Raw genomic sequence first — 13684 nt, forward strand, 5'->3', positions numbered from 1 at the left:
CAGGCCCAAACATTGCCCTTGACATAAGGTAGTGGGTGGGCTTATTAGAGAACACTGATAGAAAATTTGCTGGCATTTCTACTGAAAAAGAGAAGATGTGGTTTCACTTCTTACCAAACATAGGTTTATTTATGGATAACTATGGTAATTTGCAGATGTGGGATGGCCATTTGGGGATCAAGGTGTGTAGAATGTTTTCCCTCAATCCTCTCCAAATGTTTTTTTATTGGTGTAACATCTCAATCAGATTTTGTGTTACATTTTCTTCAAAACTTTTGCTAATCCATCAACATATCATTTGAATTAGCAGAATTAAGAAATGAAAATTTCAAATGAAATCATGTTGTAAGTTAATCTGATGTTGTTTTGTTTGCTTTTTACACCAATATCAAATGTTACAAATATGTCTGTGTTGGTCAAATGATACGAAACTCTAAAGCTTTGTTTTATTATACAAATGATAAATAGAAAGTCCATCCAGTACATTATGATTTATGGACAGAATTTGGAGCAAAAAATCTCAGTTGTTTTCAATATAGAATTATATAGCACACCTGCATCAATCATGATTTATTAGATATACCGGAGAATAATTGCAGGCAATAAAACTGCTGTCACTCTGTATGGTGAGTGATTTCTCTGCCAGTTTTTACTTCCACCAAATTTATCATCATGTTTTTGAAAACCTGTGGGGAATCACTGTGCATGGTATACATAATGTTATTTCAATATGATTACACATTCATGTGTGAATCTCTCATGTCTTATAAAATGATTTATTTTCTTCCATTATCTGATAGATATAGTATATCCCAAATATGCAAATTGTTTTGAATAATTGATTCAGCTATAAGTAATTTCTGTGCACTTTTTGTTTGAACGAATTTTTGCTCCATCATTGACCTTCGCAGTTTTCTTTTAAATGAAATGTCACCCGTTTCAATTTACAAGCAAAGTAATGAATTATTAGTATATTGCCATTAAGGTAGCGTACATCATTAAGGTTCCATATCACATCATGTTGGCATCAGTCTTTGTGTCACGTAGAGGTAGCATACACCCTTAAGTCTCTATGTTGAGTAAGGTAGCATTACATCAGGGAGTCTTCATGTCACAGTTAGGTAGCATACACCCTTAAGTCTTCTTTTCACAATTAGGTACGATACATTGACATGCATCCTTAATCTTTGTAAGAAAGAATACATTATTCTAAAATTTTCCCCTTCTCTAAAGTAAAGAACAAACATACAAAAGATTAGCTTTTGGATATAACAATTTACATAGTTTTTTTCTTTAAAGACTGAGCTGCTGGCAGAACAAACAAAAAAACCAAGATGGAGGACGAACAAAACGAGAAGGGGGTGGAGGATATGATAAATCTCAGGTAATATATTCATTTTTCCTAAGGTTATTTATGTGGTGTTTGCATGTTTATTTATTTTTCCTTGTTCAAGGTTTTGATTATTTCTTTTAATACATAACTCCATTATTTTAATACAAGTAAATCATGAGTAAAGAAGACTTTATTTCAGAATAAAAACCATGTTACAGGGAAGACCTGTTTAATAAAATAACAATACTGTGCTGGACAAACTCGGTCAGAGAGAGGAAGACCAAGGAATGTCCTAAGTAGTTAGGATTAATGTAATCTGGGTCTAGTATCTAAGTTTACCATAAATGACCACAGATAAGCCCATGGGATATTTAAATGTCACTGGTGTAAAAGACATATTCCCAACTTGTTCTTTTAATCAAAGTTGTTGAGAAAATGTTTGTTCAAATCTGTTTTAGCATCATGTTTAAAATCATAAAAGATATTTGGGTGTGGGTTTTATACCATACAGAGGGCAAAGTTGAATAATAGAGAGAGTACGGTATTTCTTAAACACAACCTGCTGTCAGGGATAAGATATTGGAATGTATAGCACATTAGTTTCTGGCATGTAAGGTCCCCAACCTTTGAAATCTCTCTGTCCCATTCAGTAGAATTTATGGTCAGTTTAAATGTGTGTAGGACATTATCACTTGCTATTCAATGTGTCTCTTACATAATACAGAGAGCATACAGACTGTTTATTCAGACTGCTTTGGAATTGTTACCACACAAATTTTAGAATATAGTAAAATTGTAATTTTCAGTCAAATATTACAAATATTTTTTTGCTGAAAACAACTTTTTTTTTCTGCTGGCTATTAATATTTTAAAATATGAGCAATATTGGCACATTTGTTTGAAACAATACATTGCTTTAATAATACTGTAGATACCTGAGAGATTTTCCTAATCTACCCAGCTATAAAGTTGGGTACCAGTGTGGCTGAACATAATTCTGTGTTTGACTGGCATTCTTCCATTAATGATGCGACTGTCATATCGTACAGAAATCATAGGTTATCTGACTGTAAATAATGTCCCTTTTGATAACAAACTTAAAGTTGCCTTCATTTGAGAAGCAGTTAATTGGAAGGAATCATGTTAATTAAAGCCAGTAAATGAAAGATCTAACGGTGACCATGCAGTGTGAGATATGATTAATGTCAGGTAGGAATGGTGCTTGGCTGACCTACATATAGTGTGGACATCGGCAAAACATTATTTGTCCATTATGGTCTGGTTGACCACCGACGAAAGTTCAGTATTGCCAGGACACCTGAAGGTGTGACTTTATAGGAGTGTACTATTGATAGATACTGTGTACTGTTGTATAGGTATGACTTTATAGGAGTATGGTGATGATAGGTAATGTACTGTTATATAGGTGTGACTTTATAGGAGTATGGTGGTGATAGGTAATGTACTGTTATATAGGTGTGACTCTATAGGAGTATGGTGGTGATAGGTAATGTACTGTTATATAGGTGTGACTTTATAGGAGTATGGTGGTGATAGGTAATGTACTGTTATATAGGTGTGACTTTATAGGAGTATGGTGGTGATAGGTAATGTACTGTTATATAGGTGTGACTTTGTAGGTAATGTACTGTTATATAGGTGTGACTTTATAGGAGTATGGTGGTGATAGGTAATGTACTGTTATATAGGTGTGACATTATAGGAGTATGGTGGTGATAGGTAATGTACTGTTATATAGGTGTGACATTATAGGAGTATGGTGGTGATAGGTAATGTACTGTTATATAGGTGTGACATTATAGGAGTATGGTGGTGATAGGTAATGTACTGTTATATAGGTGTGACTTTGTAGGTAATGTACTGTTATATAGGTGTGACTTTGTAGGTAATGTACTGTTATATAGGTGTGACTTTATAGGAGTATGGTGGTGATAAGGTTATATAGGTGTGACTGTTATATAGGTGTGACTGATAGGTAATGTACTATTATATAGGTGTGAGTATGGTGGTGATAGGTAATGTACTGTTATATAGGTGTGACTTTGTAGGTAATGTACTGTTATATAGGTGTGACTTTGTAGGTAATGTACTGTTATATAGGTGTGACTTTGTAGGTAATGTACTGTTATATAGGTGTGACTTTGATATAGGTGTGACTTTTAGGTGTAGGTAAATTACTGTTATATATGTACTGTTATATAGGTGTGACTTTGTGTGTACTGTTATATAGGTGTGACTTTGTAGGTAATGTACTGTTATATAGGTGTGACTTTGTAGGTAATGTACTGTTATATAGGTGTGACTTTGTAGGTAATGTACTGTTATATAGGTGTGACTTTGTAGGTAATATACTGTTATATAGGTGTGACTTTTTAGGTAATGTACTGTTATATAGGTGTGACTTTATAGGAGTATAAAGGCGTTATCAGTTGTGTCAGTCCTTCAGTTCATCTGGTTTATGATCTCCAGCAATTGACCAAGGACATTGGATTGATAGAGTGACCAATGGCTGCATACTTTATTAAAATGATTCAGGTTAATGTCTAGGAAGTGCTTGTTTAAATACACAAAAAAACTGATATTAGAAGAATATAGTTCTGACATGTCCTCAGTGTTATGGTTATGGTACACAATTTATATTCTATGCATGGTCTTTTCACTAATAAATTTTTGAAATGAAGGAACAGTTCATCATGCAGACAGAGATAAGGCATAAAGTTTTTTTGAAACATCTCCCGTACATAAATTGTCACATGTTTTAAATATTTATCATTTTAAGTCAAGTAGGTATCTTCATATATCAGCAAAGCAAATGAAACCTTGTGTTGACAGTTTTAAGTACATGTCTGGCTCGTACATAATCATTTAGACACCAGCGACCCAAGACACCAGGGAATCTGTCATCTTAATGATTCCAAAAAACGAAATAGGTAAAGGCCTTGTTTTGATTTCCGTCACATAAGTGTAATACCAGGTGTAAACGTGTCCTTCATCAGAACTTGCAAAGATTTGAAATGTGTTGAAGTACATTGAAAGAAATTCATACAGGACTGAAATCTAAATTTCATATCAGATGCATGCTGCCTGAAAAATTGATGAAAGAAACATAACCGATAGTAGTCTAGAAACAGACAATACTGTGGTCCAGGGTTTGGACCATGAATGATTCTGGTAGTAGTCCTTTATAATGAATACATATGGACTGCATCAATATCAAAATTACCATGCAGCTAAAATCAGCTAATAATACAGATTTGAATTCTGGATTTAGATTGCAGCAGATACCAGATTTAACTTGTTTTAAAAAAATGCACTAGATGTTAGAATTTATGATCAGTGTTTCCTGGTTATAAATACATTGAGATAAAGAAATGCATCATGGAAATGAGCAAATGTCAGATGTTCCCAATATGAAATTTAGAAATGAAACTGAAGCAAAGCAAAGCAGTTGCATTGACCTGAATTAATCTATTGCTCAATGTCTTTCTGGTCCCAGATATGAGAGTCCACCATATTCCAGGTGTACACAATTGTTTTGACAATTAGCATACCTATCTAATTACAAGCTGAAAAATACTAGTCTTTGTTTGACGTCAACAATATTTGAAAGTTAGTCAAAGAAATTTTAACAAAAAGATGTTTTTCTTTTTCATTTTCATTGTGTCTATGTTAATTGTTTTTTTGTTTTGTGTTTCTTATAGATCACATTGTGATAAAGCAAATTCAGTATTTTTATTTTTTCAAATTATCATTCAAAGATAATGTGTCTTGTAATTTTGTTTCTGTTTAGATATAGTGAACATTTAAGTAATTGATGTGAACACACCCAGGTGTGGCCAAGATATTACCATGCTTGCCTTAGTAAGATCCCAACCCTGATTTTTTCATTGTAAATAAATAAATAAAAAAAATGCAGGCTTGTGCACAGATCTTGATGACCAAAAAATCTTTATCATTTAAAATGTGTTCACAAAGACTGTTTCAACATTAAGATATATCTATCTTAATTTTTCTTTTTGAAATTTTATAATATGCTTGGTTCATTGACCGTTAATGAGCCAAATTATTAGAGAAAGTAAATCGTATTTTGATTTTTACATGAAATCTTGGAGACTATTGCTCTTTACAGACTTTAATAGTGGTAAATGTTTTTTTCATAATGACCTTGTCTATTGGAATTATAATTTCAATAACAATTCTGTTTTTGTGTCAAAACATTCAACAGACAATTGCTGGACAATTCTAAAGACACATGTGTAGCCATTTTTGTGTTCTGACTGTGACGTTTCTGTTTGTTGAGTTGTCAATATGTAGGTTGGCTAATGTACATTCACATCTGATCGTTGAGTTGTCGATATGTAGGTTGGCTAATGCACATTCACATCTGATCGTTGAGTTGTCAATATGTAGGTTGGCTAATGTACTTTCACATCTGATCGTTGAGTTGTCAATATGTAGGTTGGCTAATGTACATTCACATCTGATTGTTGAGTTGTCAATATGTAGGTTGACTAGTATACTTTCACATCTGATTGACATGCCTGGAAAAGTTTTCTACATCTTGGTTTGGATTGTTAAAGTCTTTATACATAAGGTGACAGAGGCCTTCATCTTTTCTGTACGTCTTTCCAGTGTATAGTGTAGGTTTGGTTGATCATTACACATTGACAGTACTTAACAGGGATCAGCTTTAAATCCCTTTCTATCATGTAATGTATCATTATATAATGGGTTCTGGAGCATTCCAATCATTGTGAAATATGTACCTTTGTTAGAAAAGAAATCAAATTGAATTCCATGATTTATAATGAATTTCAAAAAGTAATTCTATGCACCATGCAAAAATTTCAAAACCTGGTCTAAATATTTTATGTAATCATTTCCTTTGAAAAGACACATACAAAGTGAGAAACTTTTTATCAAATTTTCACACTCTGGGTGATTTCCTACAATTATCAATAGAGGATCTGTACCTCAGTAAATAAAATAGCTTGCATACTTCCTTTTAGGCAACAGTATTTACATAAATCGCATATTATTTTGTATAACTATATTGACCTATGACCAAATAAGGACGAATAGATTGTTTACGTAGAGTTTATGTATTTCTTTATTTAGTCTGGTCATAACAAATTGGATCTTTACAAGTTTTATCGGGCAACATGAATGAAACGTAGGGTAGTAAATGGGATTTCTTTGAGGGCTTTAAGTGAATGCATTTTGAATACACAAACACTAACTGTTACAGGAAATGGAAAATCTTGTTTGATATAGAATTATTATCAGTTTACAGCATTCAGTTACACAAAATCTTTCATTTTACAGCCAAATCAATGAGAAGGTATCATGATTCCTACTGCTCAATGTTTTATGTGTTTCTATACTGTGGTAAATGTGTCTAAATTTTGATAGAAATAATGTGTGGTTTGGAAGCATTTAGGTACATGTAACCATGATGTCTTTTCTATAATTGCTCTGGTATTGTTTTCTGAGATTAGGTAAAAGTTTATGTGATGACAAATCATAAGGATACATTTAATAAGTTTGTGTTTGTGTTTCACAATGTTGAAGTCATTGTCATCATACATAAAAAAATCACCTAGAAATTAGTGTAACAAATTAATTAAATTCATAGGAACAAAGTCATTCATGTCTTGTAGGCGTTTTATAAATTTTTAAAATTTTATGTACTAACATATGGTAATGAAGGCATACGGTTGATTAATATTTTTTACTAAAACAAAGATTTTCGAAATATTTGAGTTTGTATCCAATTGTTATGTATGGAACTGAGAATAACATAACAAATACCAGCATGTTATGGAGTGGTTGGCAAAACTTAAAGTATTTTACCGTATTTATGAATTGCCTAAGATGCTTTACTTTCTTTTAACAGTGTTCTGGATGAGAGCACAATTCTCCATAACCTCCAGGCCAGATATGAAAGAGAACGTATATATGTAAGTCATTATCATTCAGATAAAGATGCTTGTATATTTTTCAAAATGGCCCACGGCAAACATTTCATTGTTGTTTATGCAAGATGTGGCTTTATACTGATGTTTACTGGGATAGGTATTGCTCAACTACATATGCGGAGTGGAAATCCATTGATTGTATTCAATAAATGATGACATCCCATCAGTGTGAAGTCATGACCAGTAATTTTCTTAATAAAGAAAAATCCAAATAAAACGATTATGGAAACAGATGTCGCACCTGGCTTGGGTGGACGTCTTCTGCTTAGAGTTGTAACAAACTGCCCATTAAAGCACAAAATATGGATCTGTTTTAAAAATCGGGATCTTCAAGGCCAGACAATGTGTTGCACATATTCCTGGAATTTGTTTTCATTGAAACCCCACTTCCATTATCATGATAGGCTTATTTTTATCTCTTTTTTTCAGCAGAGGCATAGAATTAAAATACAATGCAAATAGATTTTTAATTTTCAGTTAAAAAAAAAATTAAAATTCTTACCAAATTATTGAATTCTGTTGTACATATGATCACATTTAAAAAAAGTCACATGAATTTATGAAAAGAATTTTTGCAAGTGAAAATAGAATTTGTCGTCAAGAACCTGTGAGAGTAAACAGAATTACACAATATCTTGTCATGGTGGTGTGACGATTTGGACTTGTGAAATGTTTAAAAGTCTTCTGTTTGGATTGCACTGAAGGGGAAAAAAAAGGGAAATATCATTTACTTCAGATTGAAAAGATTAAGATAATTTGAAATGCATGTTTATTTCCTTATCTAAAACTGTCTCAACAAAAGTGGTTCCCGAGTGCATATCAAGTGTCTTCATAATTCAGTCTGCTGTTTGAAAAGTCACCATCAGGCTTGAAATGGAACTGTCTGGAGTGTGCAGTAATTTTGTCATGCTTTAATCCTTTCATTGTATATTTTTAGGTTGTATTTTTTCTTCCGGGTTTAAATATCAGATCTTAAGATAGTGAGGCATGAGTTCCACTCCATGTAACGTTCTTTATCGCTCATCTACTTTGTGCAGTTTTATATACCAATTTAGAGTTCAAGTATAGCGTTATATGTCAATTTCTGTCCCAACAAAAAACAAATGAATAAAGATATGATTAAATATATATCTTAAACTTAATCAGAATATACCAAGTACTTTCAAATTTATCTTCTTTATTAGCAAATTGTAGTAATATTACAATATTGTTTATTAAACAGAAGAATTTTTCTTGTCTTGACAGACGTTTGTTGGCAGCATCCTGGCGTCTGTCAATCCCTACAAGATGTTTAACATCTATGGCCGTGACGTAGTCAAGAAGTATGAGGGACAGCCACTTGGTAGCTTACCCCCGTAAGTTGTCCACACATTGGTTTTTACAACCTTACCTTTTTGTCCCATCTTTTCCTCTGTCCCATTCATGGGGTGGGGGTTGGGGTAAGGAATTTCGATAAATAGCAGCTTAAAGTTCAAGTATGAGAACACATCAGATAGTTTCAGGATATCAATGTTAAAGTCACCATTATCATTTGATTTATCAAACTATGTTACTAAAACTAGGAAAGAGTTACAGTGCTGAATAATGTCTTTATTACATTTTCTAATTGGACCAGCAAATGTTGTTATTGACCTTCAGAAACCATGTTGATATCTTAATCATTGTTTTTGCAAAGTGCCCTGTGCAGAAAAAATGGCAGATATACAACAACAAATCAGAAATGATTTACTTTGAAGAAAAACAGGATTCATAAACAACATATAATTCCTGTTTGTCCTGTTTCGAATAAAAACCTGACAATAATATGCTAATTAATATAAAATAAGTTTTAAAGTTTATCTCTTGTTTAAAAGTTTATGACTTTAAAAGCAAAACTGATTAACATAATATGCTAATATCTAAAGCGTTGAATTTTGTATGCTTTTAAGCTTAAATTGATGCAGTGATTTACTGGTGTCTTGTTGATTCAAAATTAGGGAAATATTGCTGCACCATGGTAAAAATATGAACATTATCTGTAAAGAATAATAATAGACTGGGCTTATTACTGGGCTTATTACTGGTCATATTGTGGGTCAAATCTTGTAATTGTAAATGGGATGTTATTAGCTTTCTTACAAACGTAAACAAGTAACTGAACTGTGTCAAAACCACTGTGGCTATATATTGTACAGACTTGATCTCTTAATAAAAATTCAGGTCATTGAAAAGATTTATGTCAACATGATAATAGACTGGGCTTATTACTGGGCATGGTCTTATCATGGATCAAATCTTATAATTGTAAATGGGATGTTATTAGCTTTCTTACAAATGTAAACAAGTAACTGAACTGTGTCGAAAACACCATGGCTATTTTACAGACTTGATCTCTTAATAAGAATTCAGGTCAGTTTTATGTCTACATGCTCACTTGATATATAGGTCATATAGATCTCTAAGGCTCTACATCAACTTTTTTATGCATGCCACCTTTCAGGTACCCGTCAGTTCAACAAAGAAATATGATGAATAATTCAGCTTGTAGATTAACCTAGCAGTGTCTATGATAGAAAATATCCTCCCTAGAGCAGGAAAAATGTATTCATATGAGCTGCCCAGGACCTGCATTGTTTGGTTTAGCTAACACTCTTGTTACTGTGGATTATGGACTAAGGAGGATGTTGTCCATAGACACCTGATTTTTCAGTGACACAGCACAATAAACACAGCCTATATATATTATGTACATTGTATATCCAAAGCTTTTCAATAATCTTGTGACCCCCGTTGATTCTGTCGGGGTATTTAAACTCCATTGTCCCAAGAATTTGTCAATGGATATGTCAACTTTTGTTAATTATCTAGTCTGGCTTAAATAAGGCTATTTTGTATTTGTGCCATGTTTGTGTTTCGACATTCCCCATAGGGCCCTCTATTGAATTCTAAATATACAGTACAAGTATAATGTTGACTCTATACAGCTTCTGTTTTTGTTCATTTCCAGTCACCTGTTTGCTATTGGGAGTGTGTCTTATGCCCGGATGCTGAAGGAAAAGGAGAACCAAGTCATTGTAATAAGGTAGATTTCCGATGACAGAAATGAAAATAATAAAGTTTCCCACACCCTTGTTGAGAAATTCTTTATCTTAATGACATGCTTCAGATGAGGAACTGATAACTGTTCTCAGATGATTATTATTTTAATCATAAATCAGAAATTTACATGATCTTCCTTTTTTATTTTGTAACATAAAGATTTGACAGCTCTTTGGATTTCCATTCCAATAAACATTTTCATCAACCAGACCCCAAAACTTCCCTGCCAGGTTCCAGACAGTGAAATGTAAGACGGGCCTTAGATATCAGTTATCATGGTGAAGTCCTCTTGTGTATTCTCAATCTAATAAAGCCAACATGGCTGCATCTATGACCTAGATATCTGTTTAAGGTTTGATCGTTTGACTTTCGACTAAAATACTTTTGTCAGTATCACTACAGTAATACTACTTCAGTGGTTAGACAATTTACTCTCACTTGGACTTGGAAGACTGTCATATCGTAAGGAGAGCAACATTAGTGTTGACAGAATTCCAGGCCTTCATATTTTTATGAACAACTTTTTTTTACAAGTTAAAAGTTGGTGTTATCCAATAAGGCCAGTTTCTCTAGTAAAACTATCCACAACATGTACAAAGGAATTTAAGTAGTATATATATATATATATAAATCCTCAGAAACTGGTAGAAAACTTGTGACCTCAGCTCTGTTTAAATGAAAGAAGATCAGATTTCCAGGTAAATTTATTTTCCAGTTATATTTAACCCACAAATATCAAGTTTTCTGTCTGCACCCAACCTCAACAAATTTTAAAGGTAAATTGTTAAAAGACTAGGTCGTGTCTGAGAAAAATAATTGTTTTTACATCATTTCATTTCAAGCTATTTTTTTAGCTATAGTCAAAACAGACTGGTAGTGGTTATGGTCACCTTTATGCAATAGATACCTGGCTTTAAAGGCCGCAATCTGAAGATAAATACTTGTCTATCAAGGTCACCTTTATATGTAATAAGCACCTGCTGTATATAAAACAAATACCTTTCTATAAAGGTCACTGGTTTTACATCCCAGTGGAATACAATTATTCATAACAATTGAACTTCTATATAGAGGCACCCTGTCTATAGGGGGTAGGTTTTCTTTTTCTTTTTTACTTGACTGGTCTTCATTGACAAGTTTGGTTATATTTATCAAGAAGGTAAACATTATTCACCCGGGCTCTCGCACCCCATTTTGGAACTGGAGCCGGGGGCCCTTAGAATTGGGAAAAATAATGGTGTTTTCCTTAGAATTGGGAAAACTTGGGGTCTAAATTGGGAAAAAAATGCTATTTTGCATTGGGAATATTCGGCCCCAAATCTGGCAGATCAACAGCCCTGTTCACAGTAAAGTTTGTCCAGAAATCTTTGCTTGAGATATGTTATATTGTATATGTCAAAGCCAGGTCTGGGATTATCATCTTACATTGTACATTTATGTAATTACTGTTGGGTGAACAACACGTGGCCCGTGTCTTTGAGGTGGCAAGGAGTGGGTTGTTCTTGATGTATGGTTGATTTTCATTGCATACTCAAATGGCACGGGGTAATTTTACGTATGCGGTAGTTGCGAAATCACACGAGTCTTGCCCTTACCTTGAACTCCATGAACCTCAATTCATGTTTGCTATTTCATTATGCAGGTGTTCTGGTTCAGGAACGATGGTAAAGTGTTAAAGGAAATATAAACCTGCGTTTAGATTTATACATTTAAACTTTTAAATCACATTCTTTTAAATAAAGTTTAAAACTTATCAAAATTTTTGTTGATGAATTTAAAATAAATCAAATTTTTATGTGAAGTGAACAATTTTAATATAAGTTCCTGAAAATTAACACAAAATTATTATATTTAGTTCATTGTTCATTAATTGCTTACAAAAGTTATTTAGAAATGTATAGGAGAGAAAAACTGAAAGGTGATATATGTTGAAATGTATAGGAAAGAGAAACTAAAAGGTGATATATGTTGTGCTGTACAGGAGAGACAAACTGAAAGGTGATATATGTTGTAATGTATAGGAAAGACAAACTGAAAGGTGATATATGTTGTAATGTATAGGAGAGACAAACTGAAAGGTGATATATGTTGTGCTGTACAGGAGAGAGAAACTGAAAGGTGATATATGTTGTAATGTATAGGAGAGAGAAACTGAAAGGTGATATATGTTGTGCTGTATGGGAGAGAGAAACGGAAAGGTGATATATTTTGTAATGTATAGGAGAGAGAAACTGAAAGGTGATATATGTTGAAATGTATAGGAGAGACAAACTGAAAGGTGATATATTTTGTAATGTATAGGAGAGACAAACTGAAAGGTGATATATGTTGTAATGTATAGGAGAGACAAACTGAAAGGTGATATATGTTGTAATGTATAGGAAAGAGAAACTGAAAGGTGACATATGTTGAAATGTATAGGAGAGACAAACTGAAAGGTGATATATGTTGTAATGTATAGGAAAGAGAAACTGAAAGGTGATATATGTTGTAATGTATAGGAGAGACAAACTGAAAGGTGATATATGTTGTAATGTATAGGAGAGAAAACTGAAAGGTGATATATGTTGTAATGTATAGGAGAGAAAACTGAAAGGTGATATATGTTGTAATGTATAGGAGAGACAAACTGAAAGGTGATATATGTTGTAATGTATAGGAGAGACAAACTGAAAGGTGATATATGTTGTAATGTATAGGAGAGACAAACTGAAAGGTGATATATGTTGTAATGTATTGGAGAGAAAAACTGAAAGGTGATATATGTTGAAATGTATAGGAGAGACAAACTGAAAGGTGATATATGTTGAAATGTATAGGAGAGAGAAACTGAAAGGTGACATGTTGTAATGTATAGGAGAGAGAAACTGAAAGGCTTGTATTTATCTGTCAAGAAGCCCATTGATACCTATTGTTTTGTAATATTACCAACAAGTAATTTTTTATCATCCTGAATAAGCCCCCTGACTTTGAACCAGAGGTAATGTGATGACTTCCTGAGGTCCTGTTATAAGCCCACCCTGTGACTTTTGAGTCAGATAATTCATAAAAACACCTCACCATTACAATTACAATCCCCCAAGCCCATCCGGAACCCCCCCTTAATTTTCCTGCATTCATCACCTGGCTCATGACAGGACGGAGGTGGAACATCTGGGATGAAACTGCAATAGATAGTGATGGGCTTATCAATAGAAATGTTCCTATATAAAAATAAAAAAGTAAAATATAAGCTGTTGAGTTCTACTCGTGACAATATAAATAAGGTTTAGAA

The 13684-nt window shown here is 33.1% G+C and overlaps 1 protein-coding gene across 1 annotated transcript in view; it reads left to right on the forward strand.

Annotated features, from left to right (window-relative positions):
* Positions 1–8583: 8583 nt before the first annotated feature.
* LOC132554555 (unconventional myosin-XV-like) overlaps positions 8584–13684 on the forward strand; it is a 62087-nt gene continuing 56986 nt past the window's right edge. Inside the window, exons 1-2 of the mRNA XM_060218880.1 lie at positions 8584–8687; positions 10319–10393. Of these exons, the coding sequence (XP_060074863.1) occupies positions 8620–8687; positions 10319–10393 (143 nt within the window). The 5' untranslated portion in view covers positions 8584–8619. The remainder of the gene's footprint in view (positions 8688–10318; positions 10394–13684) is intronic.

This window comes from Ylistrum balloti, unplaced genomic scaffold, assembly GCF_031769215.1.
Source record: "Ylistrum balloti isolate Yb309-2 unplaced genomic scaffold, AGI_CSIRO_Ybal_v1 Utg370416, whole genome shotgun sequence".
Lineage (NCBI taxonomy): Eukaryota > Metazoa > Mollusca > Bivalvia > Pectinida > Pectinidae > Ylistrum > Ylistrum balloti.